We start from the raw sequence: 21,402 nt of genomic DNA on the forward strand, positions 1-21,402 counted from the left end.
TCCTTTCTTCAGCGCTCTCTTTCTCTCTTAGGAGCTTCCCTGTTCTTATGTCTCTACTGAGACCCAGCTTTCCCCAGAGAGGGTCACAGTTGTTCTGGCTGCCTGGCCTGGCTGAGACTGATGTTACAGAGGAGACAACGCCAGCTGGGTTATCCGCTGCTGGCTTTGTGTCTGGGGTCAGCGTGGCTGCTGAGTGAAGGCGAGGGGCCATACTTTCTTCCTCCTTACTCCTGAGCTGCTCTGCAGCAACCTTCAGGGAAGGCAAGGATGTGTGGGGAGTTGGTGCTGGGTGCAGGCAGTGGTGATCATGTTCTTTGAGCCCTGTCAGACCCCAGGTTGGGGAGCTGGGGACAAAGACATCCAGCAGGGAAAGGAGAAAATGCACAACACTGCTTTCACTTGGCTAGGTGTAAGTCATGCCTTACTTCGTCAGAAGAGCTTCATTACACCATTGCAGGTGGCTGGCTCAGTGCCCAGGGAATAGCTGGGGACCTGGTCTCTGCATGCCCAGCAAATCCCAACATCCCTTGGCTCCCAAGCTGCTGCAGGGGCCAGCAGCCCTTCAACACTGCAAAGCAAAGTGCACCAGAGAGCAGCAAGGCCCCTGGATTAGTATCTGGCAGCATAAAACTATCTTGTGTGGCTAAAACAACATCACTATAGTGATGGGGACATGCATATGTCTTCTTCCCTCCCCTTAATACGTCATTCGAGCTCTCAGGCACCCGCCAGAGAGAGTCTGATGGCTTGTGTGTGTGTGTGTTCTGCCCTGTCCTCTCCTTCCAAAACCAGTTTCATTGTTTGCTGTGGAAGAAAGGCATTGCATTTTGGGTTGCTTTTCTTTTCCTCCTTTTTTTTTTTCCCTCTTGTTTAAGGTGGTGGTAAATAAGTTAATGGGGCAAGCGGGTGGGGAGGCAGGTTTGAAAAATTACAGCTGGGAGAAAGTGAGTGTAATTGGCTTTGGCAGCCAAAATGGTTTTATGCTGCCAGACACTAAACCTAGTTCTATGCATTAGACCTTGGCTTTAATTTCCTCACGCTGCTATCGGGAACTGGGCTGCATTTGTCTTTCCTTCCTAATAGGCAGGGATGTTAATGCTGACAGGGTTACTGCTGTCGGCAGCCTGGGCCCTCTCCCCCCTCCCAGGGGTGCTGGCTGCGTCCGAACGGGAGGATTATTAGAAGGGGGAACGAGAGATTGTTTATAAATTTGCGGAAATGGAGGAATGCAGAGGCCCCAGCCTGGTCTCCTTTGTCCACAGAAGCACGCCCAGGCGCACGTCACGCGCGGAGCCGCGCGGCTGGGGCTGGCGGGGGGCGCGGGGGGAGCCGGGGCCGCCAGCGTCAGCTCCAAGGTCTAACACTGCAGTGGGAACCTTCTCCCCATGTTTCTCTCCTCGCCTGCTGCTCCAACAGTGGCTCATGAGCACCTGAAGGAACGAGGCCTCTTCGGGCTGCCCCCGCCACCACCGGGAGCCAACCCTGCTGACTACTACCACCAAATGACGTTGATGGCCGGCCACCCAAACCCCTATGGGGACCTCCTCATGCAGGGCGGGGGAGCAGCCAGCACAGCCCACCTCCATGATTACCTCAGCCCCGTGGATGGTGAGTAGCAGCTTGGGTTCTTCCTGGCATGGCTGAAATTTTGGGAAGGATGGATGGGACTGCTCTCCAGGTGGAGGTTGCTGACTGTGGTCAGTGTGCACTGCTGGAACCTTTGGGCACTGCGCTATAATTTTTGGCTTAAAAGGTCATCTCGTTCCGTAAGTATATATAAAATATACATAACTTAAAATAGGTACATTCTGGTCTCTTAGGGAGGATGGCATGGCTGCAGCATGGGTAGGAGATGGGCTGGTCCAGCAAGCTGGGCATTGCTGCTGTCCCGCTGCATTGACCATGGGTGACCAGAGCATGTCTGGGGACAAGTTACATCTCTAGCTCCCCATCCCACCCTGTGTTTTGCCTGCCTGGTGCCTGGGGTGAAGTTGGGCCATGTGCATGCAAAGCTGTGCTAGGCACAGTGGACATCTCATCTTGGTTAGGACCTCTCAGGTCCACAAGGAGAGAAAATACCTGAATGGGGAGACACAGTGGAAAGAATATAATAGTACTTTGAGCAAGGAAATTTAAAAAAGCAGGAATGTGGTATTTGTGATAGCATTGTGTGTTATAAACTCAGAAAACTCTCTCTCCTGGCTACATGAGGAAGAAATAGAGTCATGTTAGGCACTGCAGTGCTGAGTCACCCCTGTGGCCTGACTGCTGTTCTGGGAAGAGTCTGTCTGGAAGCATATATGATGTCCAAATGATTTTTAGAGCTGTTAGAAATGTCTTTCCTTTCACTTCATGCTACATCTTGCAAGAACTGGGGTTGTACAGATATTACAGAGGGCAGTTTGGGGATTACTTCTGCTGCAAGAAGGAGAGATCTCAGCTCAACTTTCAGATTCGGCGTCTTGTTTCCTGGGATTCTTTGGATTTGCCTGTGGACCATTACGATTTTTGGAGGGGAGATCTGCATCATTTCATTACCGCTTCAAAGTTTCTGTTGTTGAGCTTTTTAAGATGAAAGACTTTGCGGTCTTGCTGCTTCATAAAGTGACTGGTTTAGAATGATAAAAGCTGTTCTGGCTGTTCAGTGATGGGAGTTTACAGATACTTCTAATGGAAAAAACAGTTTCTCATCTGTGGCTGCTGTGGAGGTGTTACCTGAACAGTCATTTTGTGCTGCCAGTTCCTAGATTAATTTGGAACCTGGATCCCAGTCAGAGAGAGCACAAGCTCCTTGGTACCATCCTACCCTCTAATACCCAAAATATATCCCAGGCTTCTCTGCTGCAAAGCATCTGGTCAGTAAGACTGCTCTGTATTCTCTCCCAAGGGTTAATGCCTGTGGTTGTAGCAGATGGGTGCAAACAAGCCCTGCCAAGTTCTCCTCGGGCTCATGAACAAGACTCCTTCCTCCTTGCCTCCTTATTAGTCCATCTCTGACCAGCAGTGCCTCACTGAAGTGCCAGATAAACAACCAGTGAGGGAAGCAAACACAACTGTTTTCATGGTGGTACAGGCTGGCTCCCAGCACACCAAGATGCTCATCCTCTGGTTTGCTGAAGATCAATCTTTATCTGAGGTACTGAGATACTCCCCTTGGCAGAAGACTCTCATATTGTTTGCCTTCTCCTGAAAACAGCTCTAGAGCGAATCATGTATCAAAGGTCTCAGTTTCCTGCAGCCAAGCTCATAACCATGATTCACTGCAGAGCCAGGGCTCACCAAGAATTTATTACGATCTTTTGAAAAAGCTTTGTTGGTGATTAACTGGAAAATGTTTTCTGGGCCTTCATGTGTTCTGCATGAGATGGAAACTTTCAAACATTAAGAGAATGTGGCACGAGACACTACTTTTTAAGAATGTGTAAAAGAGCACCAGTCCAGTACCAGTCCATGTGCCTGGGTTTATCCATCATCCAGAGAAAAGAGAAAATTGTACATTATTAAAGCAGAGAGTAAAATGGATGGCTCTGAAATGCTCGATGAGGAGACAGTGTCTCCTTCTCTTTTTAGAAAGTTATTTCAAAAATTTGAATCAGCTGGGCCTAAAAGTAAATAGTTGAACAGATAATTTAATAAAGTATCCTCTTATGGTGTTTTTCTGAGACAAGAATATCAGTAGCATGCATAAGCCCCCAGTGAGTCACCACCTCGCTGCATCTGTCATTCAGAGAGCCCTTTTCTTCCCAGGCTGGGAACACAGAAACTTTACAAGAATTAGTTGAATTAGCTGAAAATGCAGGTAGCTCTTGTTAAACCACATGCAGCACCATCATTCATCTGTGATAACACTGGCATCTGCAAAAGGAAAAGCAGGAGATAAGCATATATTAAATCTGGTCTTTTCAGTGTCACATCACTTCCAAACATCTGCAGGCTGGTCCATGGGAGCTGTGGACACTGGTTATGGTGGTTCTTCCACAGACACATACCTGTGCTTTTCTGGTTCCTGTAATTGCATTTCTCAGATAATTTCTTAGTGCCTTCATGGGTTTGTCAGTGTTTTTCACTCCATCACATGTCAAGAAAAGTAATAGGATATAAATGTCAGCTGGAGCTTGTGGATGCCAACCCTGTGCCAGGTCTGCTGAGTGTTCACATGGTGACTGAACTGGGCTGCCCAGAGCTGCATCTCTGCTGGATTTTCAGTGTACAGCTAGAAGTTGTTAAAGGTAAAGAAGTTAAAGACCAGATTTAAGTTTTATGTACCAGATTGCTGTGGTGTTCAGGCCAGTCCCAGTGGAGACTAAAGAACCGTTCAGTTGGTTCTCCTGTTCCTTTTCCTCATCCAAACAGGGACTCAAAATCCAAGAGTGGAATTTGAATCCAGGCTTAATCCCATTTTCTGGAAAGCTTATACTTTCAAATAAAAAATTAATAACTTTCCAATGTCACAACATCCACACTGACTCAATGCTGCTGCTGTTCTAGCCCTGTACACCAGTAGATCTCAAAGTGCTGTATGAAGCAAAGCCATTTCATTGCTGGAGACCACAAAGGAAAAGGAGACCAGTGAGCCAAGTAGTGGCAGCTTTAGGAGCAAGATCCAGATCTTTGGAATAGGGCCAGGGTGGAAATTAGAGATCATCTTTAAGTCCACCACTTTGCACAGCTTTGAGAGAGTGATTGGGTTGTTCAGGCTGAATAAGGGAATGGGAAAAAAATACCTTGAGCACAAGTTAGGTCCAAGGTAGTCCCTCACACAGGAAGGCTGTATAGATGTGTTTGTGCAACAGTCACCAATAGCAGGGATGACCCTGCCATGCTGTCATTGCATTTTGTCCAGTTCTGGAGCTAGCGAGGAGATCTCTGCCCTGTTTCTTGCTGCCTGGTGCCACAAATGGTGTCACAAATGTCTTGATTCACAATCAGCAGTTTAAGAGGGAAAAGGCTCTGTTCAGTGCAGCATAGCCAGCAGGCCAGCAGCTGGCACAGTTGCCTGGCATGTGGGCAAATCACAAAGCAGGACTTTATTTCCCCAAATCAAACAGTGATTCAGCTTCACCAGCCTCTTTCAGTCAGTGTTGTTGGAGCCTTTCTCCTTGAAGGAAATGATTTAATAGCCAGCAGGGTAAGGAGCAGGGCTGGCAGTGCAGCTGGGTGGTGACTGCAGTCCACTGGCACGTGGCCGGGAGAGGTGAGCTCGGGACTCTGTCCAGCAGGAGAGAGCAACTGTGGAGCAACTGCTCCATCAGGACAAAAGCAGAGAGCCAAGCCTCATGGGGACCTAGGTAGGAAGTGCTTCCCCTGGGGCTGGAGGGACAGCAGCCCTGGGTTTGCAGGCTGGATGTGCTGGATCACAGATGACTTCCCAACCAAGCCAGCTGTTGGCTACTCTGGGTAGACGGCGCGCTGTAGTCGCTTCCTTAAAAATTCTCAAAGGCCTATTTTTATTTTTTTTTTGCTGTTTTCTTTGTCCCAGCATAGAATGGAAACTTGCTGAAATCACAGAAAAGGTTCAGAGAATGGGAAACAATTTCCCACCCATTTCTAGCCAGCAGTGCTGTTTTCCTCCCCAGAAAAATATGTGCAGAAGAGAGCAAAAGTCCCAGAGCACCCCATAAGTGCTGTGTCTGGAATCCTGCTGCACTCTGGTTTCTAAAGAATTCAATTTACATATGCAAGTTGGGTCGACTAAACAGTTACCTTGTGGATTGGGAGTAGAAGAATGCAGCCTTGTCTTTCAGCTAGGATTTGAGGGAAGCATTAGTATTCCTTGAACTGCAAAGTTGATCAGCCTATGGAGAGAAGAAAGAAGGGTCCCAGGGCAGTGTCTGGTGCCAGAACAAATGTCCAGCATCTGCTGCAGTCTAAAAAAGAGGTGTGTTGCCTCTGCAGAAGGAGAGAGGGGAATAAGGAACTGGTTACACAAAGAGTGTTTGTAGTTTATTGCCGCTTATCAGTTATGGGACCATCCTGTGTTTTTATGGGGCCCTTGGTTTTAATTTGATGATGGGAGTGAGGGGGGGGTATTTCTGTACACTTCGGATGGAGTTTTCTTGGTGAATGGTGAGGAAGAGGGACCATTTTGATAACACAGTATTTATCCTGGGGCTTGGCCAGGGGATGGAGGGGAAGCAGTGGCTCTGGCCAGGTTTCAATGAGTTGGGAGGGGGAGCAAGCAGAGTGTGAGCCATCTGCAGCCCATGTGCCTTACAGGCTCGTCTGTTAGGAGGGAGCACATGCCCCTGATGATCCTGTGCTGTTGTGATCACAGCAACATGTTTGTCTGTAAAGGGTTGCCTGAAATTTCCTTACCCTGGAGGAGCCTCCAGGGAGCTCCCACTGAGTGCCTGGCGTTTCCTTTCAGGAGGGCTTTGCTGCCACTATTCCTAGTGTGACATAAGGTCTGAATCCTCACTCCAGAAGAAAACATCTCTTGTAGAATCCCTCTGATAGCCCACGGCCACAGAAGTGGTCAGAGCAGGAACCTCTTCTCCCACCTCCCAGACAAGTCGGGATCTGATCCTGGCCTTGGGCACTGGCATGAGGCACCAGAGTTGGTCCACAAGCTGCCACATGTAAGAGCTGATCATTTGGTCATCACTGGCCTGTTGTGGATTAATCTAAATTTGGGAGGAGTGTCCCAGTTTCTGAGCAACTTGTGGATGTGATAATTCATAGGCACCACAGGAAAGTACCAAGGATACTCTTTCCTTCCTAGCAAAGAAATGTAGACTTTCCTCCCAGCTCTGAGCTGCCTGGGGGACTTCCCCCGACATATTTCCAGACATCAAAAATTCTTTAAATTAATCCTGTTTGTTTTGAGAAGTTGGCATTTTTAAAGGGGAGAGGAGAGAGGAGTGTTAGTGATAAATGTTCCCAAAGCTTTCCATCTGTGTGTCTGAAAAATGGATTCCGCCTTTAGTTACTTCTCTGGGCACAGTCCCTGCTGAAGAGTTGTGTGTGATTTTTCTTTTGGAACAACACTGGACCTCAGGCAGCAGAGGACTTCGCTTATGTGCCCCAGTGGCTGTCAGTCAGCCTGTGTTGGACACCTTGCTGTGTACAGCCACACAAATGCTGACCTGCTGCTGCCTGGTACCATTTAACGTTCATGCCCCATGTCCTCGGATCAGGAGATTCAGATCAGGCAAACTTTATTATTTAGAACGATCCCAGTGTTGTTAATCTGCTTTGGAATAATAATTTTGAAAATATTCTCTCTTCCTAAATGAACTAGTGAGCATTTCTAAAATGCCTAAACTCCTTTTTTGTTTCCCAGACAATTCTATTCCCAGGCACCTTGGGCAGGCTGTCATTAAGAAGAGAAGAATTGTTCATCCATAGCACGATTTTAGGTCACAGCTTTCTGTGGAAACCTGCAAGACCTAAGAGGCTTTCGTGTAAAGCATGAGCCCAACCTATTGGATCTGCTATCAAACATTTCAGACAGCCCACAGTACTTGCAGGATCTAAATTAGAGTGGGCACTAACACAATGCATATTACTGGTTTGGGGCTGGAGAATTCCCAGGAGAGCTTGATAATCTGACAGCTTTCCACAGAGTTTTACATGGGGGAAAAATTACGTACCTGTGTGCAGCAGGGAGGAATGCCCACGTCATCTGCACTGCTAAAGCCCAGATTTCTGTTGGACATCAGGTCTTCTTCCCTCTGCAAATTAATGGGGACCAATGGCTGATCCAGCACTGTGAGCATAAATCATGTGAAGGAAGAGCGAGAAATGAGTACAAGGCTTTTCTTTCTATTTAGTAATTTATCAAGGGAAGTGGCACATTAATAAACAGATCTCCCTTGAGATGTGGGAGTAACAGAGATAAATATGACTGTCAAATCTGGCCTGCTTCCTTCTGTTAGAGAAGGAGGAGACTGTGGGAATGCAAATGCAGGAAGCAATATCTATATCTGGAAATACGCATATTATTTGTAGGACAGAAATCCTGACAACTCATCTGAGATGGGGCCCCATCGCACTTGGTGCAGTATGTACAGAATAAAATACAAGCCTGTCTAAAGGAGCTCATCTAAATAGATGACACTGGGAAATAGGGACACAGAAAAGCAGCAACTTGCTCAAGGAAGTGTGGCTGAAGAGGACTGGGAGGAGTACCCAGGTATTTCCAGGTTGTGGTGCATGTATTGAATCAAGATTCCTTATGGCCATTATGAATCTAGGCCCAAGCAACCTTCATGTTGTTTGTTCCAGGGCTCTGGCAGGGCTCAGATTTCAGGAACCAGATGTGAAGTTTGGGAAGTCTCCATTTCAGCCTTTTGGGCCAGCCTTTGCTGAGGCAAGTTCATTTGCACAATTTGGTTTTGTCCACAGTGGCTCTACAAAGTGGCTGCATCTTTTCTAGCTTCCAGGGAAGTGTCACATAGAGCTAGAGTCTTCCAGCTGCAAGCATTTGGGAAGTTTGAGCCTAGTCCCTCCAAATCATGGCACAGTTTCAACACTCACAGGGTGTTTTTTATAGACTGCCGCCCTTTCTGTTTGCTGCCTGATCTTTGAGTCATGTTTTCTAGCACCTCTCTGCCCCGTGAGGCTGCACAATGTAGTTGTACAAAATATTGTAACAATGTGTTGAATATATATGCAACAATCTGATTTTTAAGAGAAATTCCCAGTGAAAAATTGTCAGTTTTTCAGTAAAGGCATTGCATCTAGCAACTCTTGAAGCTGCTTAAGTGTAGAACAAAAGTCACAAGAGTGCTTGGTTCAAGTACCAACTTAGCCTTGGATTTCCAGTGAGGTGTTGGGCAAGTCATTTATCTTGTGCAGTGAGGGTCATTATGGGGACTAAGAGGATGGTGATACTGAGCCCTATTGATTACACAGCACCCAGCCATGGTAATGGCAGAGCCACTTTGGTACACGGGTGAGTCACGTGGAAGCTGGGACACTGCAACCCAGCCACTGGTCTCAATGAAATGCTGACACAGACTCCTGTGAGCCAACACAAATCAAGGAATTGTTTGATCACACCAGCAGGACACATCTTACCTCCTTCTACATCCCAGTCACTCTCTCACATACCAGCTCTGTCATCAGGATGGAAAGTTCATGCTCTTACAAAGTGGCAGGCTTGTATTTGGTGATAAGCAGGCAAAATCAGTGCCTTCAGCCAGCTAGAGGAAAATGTCTCATACTGCCTGTCTGGGCAGTTCGGTGTTTTATTCACAGCATTTAATAGGATAAACTCATAGCATGCTTTCTGGGGAGACCACCACTGGAAAAGTCAAGTGATGATACATTGCTGTGCTCATCAAGGGCAGGAGCTGGAGCAGCTGAGCCCTCCTGCACCCCTGGGTGGATGGTAGGGATTGCCAGCCATTGCCCATTGCCAAGTGCTATATTTTACCCTTACATTTTTAATTTTTTTAAAATACACAATCCAAACACTGCTTGTTTTGGAGGGATGAGTCATTCCAGGCAGGGTTTGGATCTGGTACCCTGGTACTGAGGTAGGTTGTGATATGGCCCATCTGCAGCTCCCTTCCACGCCACCTTAGAGATCTGCAGGTGGGTCAGGCCTGGGCAGAGTTTCCTGTGGGTGAAGTCAGTCGTTCCAGTTAGCAGTGCTGAAACACTGAGGGATGCCAAACTTTTACAGTAGTAACCCATCATATGTTGCAGATCCATAAATGGGTCTGGCAGGGTTGGAAATTACTTCATGCCTGAATGATTGACAATTGCTAATAGGGTCCAGGCACTGGCAGGTCCCCTCAGAGGGGGAGAGCTTGAACTTTGTGCCTGAGCTGCCAAATTGGTTTTCTTAAAACTCTTAATTTACTTTCAGGGTTTCTGGAGCCTCGCCTCCTTCATTAATTGGATGGTCAGCACTGTGCTCATGCTCGTTTGGTTTCCGTTCCCCCCGCGCACAGGCACGCACTCACCATTTGCAATGGGCACCCGGCTTGGATGTGCAGCTCCCCTGGCCTGCTGCTCCTGACACCGAGTCAACAGGCATGGCTGCGCTCATGGAAACCTTGCAGGCCTTCTCCCTTTTAGGTTAATTTAGTGCCCATGAAAAGGGGTGATGGACAGGATTCTGTATCCCCTGAGGACAGCAAAGGAAACGAGTGTTCCTGGCGCTGCCTGACCCCTGTGATTCAGCACCCTGAAGAGAGACTTCCCATCAAAGGGCACTTGGTCCCTGCGCTGCTCCTGGGTCCTGAACATCCCACAGCAGTCATGAGTGCAGCAGTTCTCAGCACTTCCAGCCCACTTGCAGGAAGGGAGCAGCCCTTTGGTCTTGTCTGACAAAGCCTCTCTTTCCTGCAGTGTCCCGGTTTTCGAGCCCGCGCGTGACTCCAAGATTAAGCCGGAAACGAGCCCTGTCTATCTCCCCGCTCTCTGATGCCAGCATTGATCTCCAGACAATGATCAGGACCTCCCCAAACTCTCTTGTGGCATATATCAACAACTCCAGGAGCAGTTCAGCAGCGAGTGGCTCCTACGGCCATTTATCTGCCGGGACAATCAGGTAAAGCTCTGGGATCGTCTCCAGTCAGCCGAGGAACCATCCGCACGAAAGAAGGGATGATCCTCCAGCAAGGGAGAGCTTCCCTTCCTTGCAGCCTCTGCTTTTGTGCATCAGGGCTGTGTAGCATAGTAAATCAAAGCCCCCATCTGGTATTGCATGTGGAAGGGTATTTTGTGGCATTTGGGGTGGGGTTTCTTTGGCTGGGTTGGGGTTATTGGCTACCACGTTTCCAGTAATTACAGTATGATCATGCCTCCCTGCAAGCAGAAACAGATAATAAATTTATCATTAAAAATGCTCATTGTGAGCAGTTTGACTGGTTAAGAAACACTCTGATTTAAGAGATTGCCCCAAAGTACTCTCCAAATTACTGGCCCACATTCTTAGAAAAAATGTTGCCTGGGTGGATAGAAGAGCCTAATTCTAAAAGCATATTTAAACCAAATCTAAACCCTTGAGTAAAGTTTTGTTCAAATCTTAATTAAAAAGCACTTACATTAGGCAGCTGACTGTTGTCAATCCCTACTGTGATTGCTTCACCCAAGTTTCACAATGTTATTATTCTTTTTGTTACTTAACTGTTAAAAATGTTAGATCTAATTAACACTGATGTTGCAAAGCAGAGGGTTACAAAAATTATGCATGCTTAAAACTTGTGGGGGAAAACAGAGATGTTCTTATTAATAAGTGTAGCATTAATTATGTAAGCTACTTTATCCAGCAGCATAATTTAGAAATTGACAGTAAAATCAAACATAAGGCTGACATAAACAAATTGCAACTTCTTAGCTGATAATCATATTTTTCTACTGTTTTTACCTCTTGTCATTTGCTGCAGATACCTGTAGCATCTCAACTTATACTCAGACATTAAGAGTAAGACCTTATATTTTTAACCAATCAGTAGAGTCCAGGGTCTGACCTAATGGTCAACTTTCAGTCTCAACTAATAATAAAGAATTTGAACCCCTTCTCAATGTTCTAAAAATACATCCTAAATGTCAGGATTTGTATAATAGGTAACATATATAGCAGCATAACTGCCAGAAATTTGGTATGAAAAGACTTTTTTTTATTATTTTAACAGCATCTTAGAGGCAGGAATGAAATAGTCTCTCCAAAAGCAAAATTGGTTATTAAACATGTTTCTAATTATGGCCCTATTCTCTGAGCACACATACCTTGGGCAGTTTTAGTGGTGAAAATACCATGAGGGTAAAGGTTGAGGGCAGCCATTTCTTGAAGGTGGCAAATTATCAATTTTTGGGCAGTCTATGGTTTGTGAATCACACATCTGGAGTTACCACAGAGCATCCTCTGTGCTTCTCTCTCTCTGCCCAGTGGACTTGCCCCTGAATCCCTTTTTTCCAAAAGCAGAGCTTTGCTTTTACTGCTCCCCACTGCTGCATCCTGTCTCAGATCTGTTGCCCCACTTATTGCCCAAGCAGCCGGGGCGAGTGGTGTTCCTGGTCACTGCTGACCTAGATTGGAGATGAGCCAGTGACCTACATAGGAAGGGTGACATGCTTCAGCAGTCCCCTGAGCCAGCACTCCCCTCACCTGAATGCAGAGTAAATTGCATGGTTTTGGACTGTGTTGAGTGTGGATACTTATTTATTCCTGCTGTAATCTGTGGCAGGTGAGCCAGGTGATGCTTGTTTTTCATATCCAGGTTAGCATAACCCCAAAGCTGCAAGTTTGAAAAAGAGGTATGCCTGGGAAAACCCAGGAGCCTTAGGGGCTGCAAAGCCAGATTTGCCCAAGTCCCATCCTCTTATGAACTCCCAAGGGTTTTTTTACACAGTAAGCAAAGAAATCACAATCAGTGTAATGCTTGTGTCAAAATGATTCACAAGTTTGCTGAGGCGCATGCAAATCAAATCATGACTTTGCAGTAAAGCAGGCAGTCACACTTATCCTGGCATTGGAGGCATCTATCTGGGCATTGCAGCCTGGTTCCTGGAGTCTCCAAGAAGCCAAACTTGAATCAGTGACTGCCTAATATGATCAATATTGTTTACAATAACTCCTCATCATTTCTCTTTCTCCTATTGCTGCAGTCCTGCATTCAGCTTCCCCCACCCACTTAACCCCGTGACATACCAGCAGATCCTGACCCAGCAAAGAGGCCTGAGCTCAGCCTTTGGACACACTCCTCCCCTGATCCAGCCGTCCCCAACCTTCCCCACACGGCAGCACATGGCAGTCATCTCTGTGAACCCATCACCAGCACAGAGCAGCAGCAACAGCAACTGCATCTCCGACTCCAGCCAGGTAGGGACAGCCATCCTGCATGGCACATGTGGAAATGGAGGCACCTTCTCTGTGGGACATGGGCTTCCCTTCATGGTGATTGTGGGAGTTTAACAATTCTCTTTTGTACTCACTCTGTCACTTTTTGTTGCTTTTTCCTTTTCCTGGCAAGTGTTTCTGAATTAGTCACAGACAAATTTTGCATTCATCTCCCTTCCTTGCACCTACTCTTGCAGAAACCAAAGGCCTTGGTCCATCAAAGTATTGAACACAATATGCAAGGTCACACCAGGCAGGAAATCTCCTTGAACACACTATGTCCTATGAAATTGAGGGAAATCTTCTTTTTCAGTAGGTTTTCTCTCAATGTGTCCCTGCTGTCGATTTTTACTGCTAAATTTTGCAAAACCAGGGGCCAGATTTTAAAACTAGGAATGAGATCCCACACCTTTAAATGCATCCTTACTAATACCTGTGAGCACACAAGCACATATATGTATGCACAACCCCTCCACATGCACTGGGTTAGTGAATATGCCTAGCACATTCTTAATCATTTTTCTTTTCCACTTACATTCCTTCCAAGTCTAAATTGCAGTTGCTTTTCTCCCCAAAGACTTACTTCACTCTAAGTCACTCCCATTTCAAATCGTTGTTTTAGTAGTACCATACTGAACTTTTAAGACTGGTTTATTGTTTTAGGGTTTCTCATGGCTGCTGCACTGCAAACTCTGTTATTGCAGGTTATTTGATTGATTGGTTTTGTTTTCTCTTTACAAACTGGCTAACAAAATAATGTGGCTGGAAGGAGTTCTGCCTCTGTCTAAAAATTTGCAGGACCAATCCTGAGCAATTAGCAAGAATATTTAAAATGTTAATGTTCCAATTTTATGCACATACAATGGGATGTTTTTTCTCCTGAAATTGTTCTTATTTTTTAAGAGCTTAGCAAATTACACACATAGTCTTTCATGGACACAGCATGCCAGAGCCCTCACTTCTAACCAGAGCCCCCTGCTTCCCCCAGGAATTCATTTTCTCAACAGATCATTTTGTCACATTGAGAAATAAAACTGGCTTGGGTGGGGGTTGTATAAGGCATTGATGGCTATGTCATGGACTGGATTGCTCTGAAACAGAGCAGCAGTGGTAAGGCCAAGCTCTCCAGTGGGCCTGCAGAAGCTGGGGCTGCCCTTGATTCTTCTTCCCTCTCTCCCATCCCTCTGCCTTACACAAACCCACATGAGCTGGATTTGAGCCCCAGTCCAACCCTGCTGTCCCCTGCCTCTCCTGAAGTTCAACCTTAACTGATTTTAAAGTTAGTTTTCAGTGAGAAAGTGGGCCACTGTCTGTGTGTCATCCCAAACCCCCGTGCCATTTCTTGCCTGGTTTTCTTTCCTAGAGCAAGCAGAGCAGCGAGTCGGCCGTGAGCAGCACCGTCAATCCAGTAATTAACAAACGCAGCAAAGTCAAGACTGAAGTTGAGGGCTTGCCCCCAGTGTCCCCAAACACACAGGTAACCTCCCTGCTGCGAGCCACATTGTGGGGTTGAGGTGGTGAGCTGCTGGGTCTCATCTTTGGGAATGATCCTCTTGGCATCTTTTGTTGTAACTGGGTTGCTCCAGCAAAATCTGCCAGGCAGGCAAGTGTCTCTTGGAGCACAAAGCCCAGGAAGGGACAGGGCACAGCTGCAGTGACTGAGTGAAGCATTCCATGGGTACTTGAGACTCAGCTTGCTGTTGCTGTGTTTGGGTAGGAAAAAAAAAGGAGAGCAAATATATCAAGTGTAATAATGTAAAAATGATGTCTGAGTTTTCTGTGCTGCAAAGCAAGCAGCATTAGTGTCTCAGAGCAAACATAGATTATGAGGGAAACTTGCATGTAGGTAGAAAGCTTGCAAAAAAAAGGACGACTTCTTGATTCAACAAGGAATTGCTCCGAGAAACATCCTTTACACTGGTGACACAACATTTGACACCAAGAAGGGCCCAGAGGCCCTTGCTTTCTTTCTGGAGCCCTGTGATTGCAAACTGCTTAATGGCTGACAGTATCCATCTGACCGTCCTTTATCACAACTGTAAACTATCAGGAGTGCTCTGGGCACTTCATTGTCATGAAATACTAAGCCGTGTTATTGTCAAGCGAATGGAAGAGTTGATGACAAATTTCTCCTTCTGCCCTGGTTCAGGAGCAGGTCTCAGCATGATGCATGGGGACAGCAACGTGTGCAGTCATCAGGGGGCTGGTAAAATTGATGAAGATAGCATATCAGGGAAAGATAAACATGCTGTAGTCAGCACGATTAGGGCAAAGAGGCACCTCTCTGGAGCTTTGGGTTTAGGAGTGCATCTACACACTGCTGCAAAATCACATGCCCTGAAAAACCAATCTGGCCACCGCCTGGCCTAATAGGGCAATGTGTTTATTTCTTGCAGCAAATGAAAAAAAATACTTGAAAGCCATCATTTGCTTTCTCAAAGCATGTGTTAGTGGAGGAGCTGTGGGACAGACAGCTGCTTGCTCAATGGCTGCCATCCTCCATGCACTGCTCCCAGCTTGGGAGTGCTTGGATAGCACCAGCCTGGCTCACCCCTGCAGCCCTCCTCCAGGGGTTTTATCCACTGGGCCTTAAAAACACTGAAATTGGCACTGAATGGAGCAGCTTAAAGTAACGCAATGAGATTTTATTAGAATAGCAAGGTGAAATTAGGGGTAGGAAAATGCACGCTGATCATCTAATAGTTCCTAATGAGGCAGTATGTGAAGTAATTCCCCAAGAGACGTGTAGGTTCCACATCTTGCACTATTTCACTATTGACTGGGAAATTACTAGAAGGTACCATATAAAAGCCCGTTCTTGGCAAGGAGAACAGATTAAAAAGCTGAATATAGTGGGTGTCTACTTTGGTCTAAGAAAGAAGAATTAATTAAATTTAGAAATTCCTTTTCTGCAGGAGACTGTGGTGAAAAGTTGTGTTACAGTCAGTTAGTAATTGACTGATCCACTTTTTGCTGACTATGAAGTTATCTATCCCCAAAAACGTGCATGTTTTGTTTTGGAAATGCTGCATTTGAAGCACCTCATGTGAGTTGTGGTTTGGGTGTTTGCAGTCCTTGACAAGACAGTATCTCCCATGATGGCTTGTGCTGTAAAAAATACAATCAGACAAGATTTGTGGGACACAGTGAAGTACCAGGCATGAGGGACCTGAGTTACTGAACTTCTGCAGTGCCACAAGAGAGCTCCAGTACAGATTCAGACTAGCATTGGACTAGCTAGAAATGAAACAAGTCAATCCTTTTCAACAAATTAAATTGTTACAGTTCTGCTTTTCCAGCAGTAAGTATAAAAAAAGTAAGATTTTTAGTAGAAAATTACAGTTGTCCGGGAACTGAACTTCGCACAAAGACAAACATTAAAAAAAAATCAGTGTTTAAAGCTCAACCAAATAAGAATGGCAGGAAAAAAAAATCTACTGTTTGAACTTTTTCAGACTATTGCTCTGGGCTCTGGTATAGTTTGAATCTCCAGAAGTCTTTCTGTAAATTACTGCAGTTTCCTGTCCCAAGAGCCACCTTGCAATATCCTTTTTTTTTTTTAAATAAGAGCTAATTAAAACAAATCTCTTCAGTCTGAAGGTGTCCTGGAGGCAGGATGCTTTGTGCTAGGCAACAGTAGTATCTGGGAGGAAAGGGAATGAAGAGGATCAAAACCTGCAGGGTTTTGTCTTGCTAGATTCCCAAGCCAATACTGGGTGCTGATGGCCTTGTCTGTAGTGCAGATATTGATGCATGCAGAGTTGACAGCTTTCCTTATTCACATTTGTACTAACTATGTTGTATTTTACACTCTTGTGTAGTTGCCCATGCTTTAACCATAGCAGCCATAACAAAAATCTTCTGTGCTTCATTTAGCACTGAGGAGCTGGCTAGACAGAGAAGTTAAGGAGAGACCTCACAGTGTACCCAGCATAAAAGTAACTCATTTATGAGTCCAGAGTCCCACGAGCTCTGTTCTGCAACCTACTCTTCGCTGGGTCTTGCTCAAGCTTTCCAAATTCCCTTTTCAGAGAAGGGCTTTGAGAGCTCATCACTTTGTCCCTGTGAAGCATCCTGCAGGCATAAATCTTTGGGTTGGGTATCATTTTCTCATCTCCTGAGAGATGCAGAAAACAGGAACCCCCTGCCCAGCCCATGTCAAGTGAGCGTGGGCTCTGGTTTTTGACTGCCCTGTGATTTCTTTATGCTCACGTTTCTCCACTCTGCCCAGATTAGTTGTTTTATTCCAGCAAAGAGCACAACCAAAGGTCAGAAGTCAGCTCTTTCCTTTTTTCAGTTTTTCCTGGGACTGCCCATGACCCAGCTGAATCCAGGCACTGCTTCAACAGTGGCTTTGGGGTGTTTCATATTTTGTTGTCAGCTCTGATCCACTTCTGCCAAAACCCTGTAGCTCCTTATTTCACAGTAATCGTGGATGTTATGTAGCCACAACCAGCATGGTTTTGTGATCAGTTGATACTTGCCCTGTAATCTATGAGTGACGGAGGAATTCAGATGAAAGAAGTTCACCTTATACAATGCACCGTTATGTGTTGCAGGAGCATCTGACAGACCTGAAAGAAGATCTTGATAAGGATGAATGTAAACAGGAGCCTGAGGTTATTTATGAGACTAACTGCCACTGGGAAGGGTGCACAAAGGAATATGACACTCAGGAGCAGCTCGTCCATGTGAGTAATGGTTGGGAGGAAACCCCAGCGATAAATTTGGGTTTCTGTGCACTTGTCCTCATTTTTTATCACTAGCTGCTGTACAGCCAGAGCTCACCCTGGGAGCTACTAAAGGTGCAAATCAGAGATACGGTGTGTAAACACTGCCAAAGCAGGTCGCTGCTCCCCAAGGAGTTCAGCTGAAAGAAGCCTCTCATAGATTATGTGATATTGCTCCCTTCTCAGCTGCTGAGGCTGCACTTTCAGCCTCCCTTGTGCATGGCCCAATGACAGAAGGCTCAGTGCAGAAGACTGGATCAGAAAATGGGGAAAGGGGCTGAACCCTTCTCACAGAGCTACACCAACTATGCATCAGGGATCATCCATGCTGTCCTCAGTCCTAGTCCAGGCTGGGAAAGCCTCTAATGCTGCTGTTAATGAGCTGTGGAGCCATATCACTTGGAGGCTGTTGACCTGCTCAGCTCATCCCTCCCACAGAAACAGAGCACTTTCAGACTTTGGAGATATGCTCCAGTGTCTGAAGTACAGAAAGTGGGTTGATTTTCTAAAACTTGGGCAACAGGGCTTCCATAATCACAGTGATGTTCCCAAACCAGTGTCAAAACTGCTCTCTGAAGGATTCCCAAACCAAGTCATTAATCAGATTTTCAGTTCTAATTAATTCCAAGAACCTTTTGTATGCTTTGCTTCATCTGGGTATCCACCACTTGGTTTCCTTTGGCTTCTGGGGTCAACAAATTCCTCATCCTCAGGGAAGTGCCTGTGAAATCAAACATGATCTGTGTCCAAGTCCCATTTTGCTCCCAGCCCAACACCCTCCCAGTCCTTATTTTGGGTCTGTGGTGCAAGTTGTATTTCTTTGAAGCCAGCCCATATCTGCTGGGAATTCACCAGCCCAGCCAGCCTTTGCTTGCAGCAGAGTTTTGGATTAAACCCATTTTGCAACAGGAGCTGCTACCTTTTCCTTCAGCCTTTAGCTGCTTGTCTCAAACAGACTACCAGCTTGCCAGGGGCCACACATGTGCAGCTCACATGTAGCCCCCTTCTTGAGGGCTTGTGCCAGCTTTCACCGTTTTTTATATACCTTCATTTTGGATACATTTAGATGCCCCCAAATTGACATCAGTCACCATTTGCACATGTTCTGCACACAAACACTGTGCAGAGGGACTACACTCTAAATTATAATTTTGGGCACATGCTCTTCTTCCATCTAAGGCTAGTGCCTGTCCATCTCTGCCAGAAGCCACTAGTTCAGTGCGTCACGTCCTTGAGTACAGACAGATTTGGAAATGGTTTTCAAGGCCACTTGAGTGATAAGGTGCTTAATGGGTTGCACATTGCATGCCATGGGGCATTGCTTTTTTAGGGTTAAACCACAGCATGCCTGTCAGATGGGCTGGGCTCACATGTGTCCAGCAGTTTTTGTGTGTTTCCCTCTCATATGTACAAAAAACTAACTCTGCCCAGAGCAAAGTGCAGAGCACCAGGCAGCTCAGCACAATTTCCTGGAAAAAAAAACCCCAAAAATAAAAAAAAAAAACATTTGATGAAATATCCCAAGATTTTCCTAAATCGGGAAGGTTACAAAAATTGAGTCTTCTCTACTGTGATTACTAGCAACACGGGGTTGTGGATTTGGGATGCCCAAAATACACAGGCAAATGAAATACAGATGTCGTGGGCCAGCTTCTGAGAAGGTGCCATCTCACCATGCATGGGAAAACTCGAGTTTGTGTGCAGAGAGCAAAGTACCTGGGTGAGCAGAGTCTGTTCCTCTTACACAGTGTGCTTGTGGGAGAAGTGCATGTCAACAGGGAGCAGCAGCAGTGATGACATATTTTTGCAAGCATCACTGCTGTTCCCAACCTCAAAGGTCACACTCAATTTGAGAGAAGCCCAAGCGGCCTTCAGCCAGGTAGGGGCTAAGGAGCTGTAGCTGAAGTGGGGTGAGCTGTGCAGTTCCTCCTGCACCCATTGATGGGGAGCAGATGTTGCCTAGACAGGGAGTGAACAGTGCTGAATGGGGGCTACAGTTCCCTTTTGTAAATGTTCCTCCTCTGGCTCAAACAAGACAAAAAGGGTAAGCCTGTGCTCTCCCACACTCCCAGCATTGCTTTGTGCAGTCTTGGTTGCAAGTTAGACTCCCACACAAGCAGAGCCTGGAGATGTATCTCCCCAGTCTGGTCTGGACATGGTTTAGCATGTCCATGGGTCTCTGGGGAGGTTCATCAGATTTCCACCACCTGAGGCTAAAGTCTGTTGTTGTAAAACCAGAACTGTTGGCAGCAGAACTCTAAACCCATACAAAACCTCTCCCAAACCCAGGCTCCCCCAGCTCTCCCCACACACCTCCTCTTGTCTCTGGGTAGTACTGGGACCCCAGGCACCAGGACCCTGACCCCAGGATTGGACTGCAGCACACAGAGCACTGAGACTGGGTTCAGCTGGAACTGTGAAGGCTGATGAATCTGTTTTAATGTACTTTTGTGTCCTCGTGCTGCCTCACTGCCCCAAGGGAGTCTCATCCCTTGCTGCAACATGTGTGCCTGGCCTTGGCCGGGGGACGAAGGCGGGGGCTGGAAAAGATCTCAGCACAAAAAAAGCCAAAACCCAAAACCAGAGTGGTTTATTTTAGGATTTCCTGTCAGTGAATGTCTTCTGAAAACACAGGAGCGAGGACAGGCATTATTTTTGGCAATGAGACCCCGTTCAGAGAGACAAGGCCGCCGCGGGAATGGCGCTGCCGACGGGCTGGCCCCTGGCTCTGTTTATTTTCGGCAGGGCTTCATCTGCCCTGCACTGGGAAAAAACAGCCCACTTCTCCATAGCAGGGTGGACGAAGGCACCATTCTGGGTCTGGCTTTTCAACACTCCAGCACAGAATTTTGTGGGCCTGAGTAATTAGCAGTAATGGAGCTCTCCCTGCTGCATAGCTCTTAGATGCTGTCATTTCCTGCCAGCCACCAGCTCTGGACGGCAGGTGGATGTCATGGGGCCAGCATATGGACTTAGATGCATAGGATCATTTAGGTTGGAAACAACCTTTAAGATTATTGAATTCAATCAAGGCTTGTCTCCTGTCCATCATCCTCCAGCAGCATCCCAGGAAGGGGTCTCAAGTGGGTAAATGCAGCACAGGAGGGTTCCGCAGAAACAAAAATTACTCTGTCATCCCTGTCAAGAGTCGCATCAAGCAGCTGGGGGCACACTGAGAGGGTTCCCTTCTCCCAAAAGCTCCACTGCTTTTGCAGACCTCCCATTTTTAGTCTGCTTTGTACCCAGTGTGCTGGGTGCTGCACACCTTTCTGTGCAGGACACACCAGACCACAGGGCTGGGTCCACTTCCCTGGTGTCACCTGTGCACCTGGCACCCAGGTGCTGCAGTGCCTGACAAGCACTGGGGAGGGAACATCTGGCTCTTGGAGCACTGTGCATGATTCACTGGCATCAGCTCTTCCAGGGGTGACCTGGTTTTCCTTTCTCTCCTACCAGCACATCAACAACGATCACATCCACGGGGAGAAGAAGGAGTTTGTGTGCCGCTGGCAGGACTGCACACGGGAGCAGAAGCCCTTCAAGGCTCAGTACATGCTGGTGGTGCACATGCGAAGGCACACGGGAGAGAAGCCACACAAGTGCACGGTGAGCTGGCAGGGGACATCTCACTTGGCAAGTGGGACACCAAGCTGGGGTGGTCACAAAAATGTGATTGCAGACGTGGGCATGGCTTCAGGTAGGGCTCTGCCCGGCCAGCCACTGGCAGTGCCTCAGAGCTAGTCCAGCCCTCTGTGTCTGGGTTACAGCTACTTGCAGGTTAGACCCTGGGGACAAGAGGACAAGAGGTTGAGGAGTGTGGTTGAGGTGTTAGTGGGCAAAACTGCATTTCTTTGGGAAGAACTACCTCAGAACTAC

The 21,402-nt window shown here is 46.8% G+C and overlaps 1 protein-coding gene across 5 annotated transcripts in view; it reads left to right on the forward strand.

The window, feature by feature from the left end:
- GLI2 (GLI family zinc finger 2) overlaps window positions 1–21,402 on the forward strand; it is a 205,533-nt gene that overhangs the window by 166,313 nt on the left and 17,818 nt on the right. For all 5 annotated transcript variants that reach the window (XM_064434982.1, XM_064434984.1, XM_064434981.1 and 2 more), the window contains 6 exons: window positions 1,417–1,608; window positions 10,303–10,504; window positions 12,565–12,778; window positions 14,160–14,273; window positions 17,356–17,487; window positions 20,983–21,132. In XM_064434982.1, the coding sequence (XP_064291052.1) occupies window positions 1,417–1,608; window positions 10,303–10,504; window positions 12,565–12,778; window positions 14,160–14,273; window positions 17,356–17,487; window positions 20,983–21,132 (1,004 nt within the window). The remainder of the gene's footprint in view (window positions 1–1,416; window positions 1,609–10,302; window positions 10,505–12,564; window positions 12,779–14,159; window positions 14,274–17,355; window positions 17,488–20,982; window positions 21,133–21,402) is intronic.

Source organism: Passer domesticus, chromosome 10 (genome assembly GCF_036417665.1).
Source record: "Passer domesticus isolate bPasDom1 chromosome 10, bPasDom1.hap1, whole genome shotgun sequence".
Classification (NCBI taxonomy): Eukaryota; Metazoa; Chordata; class Aves; order Passeriformes; family Passeridae; genus Passer; species Passer domesticus.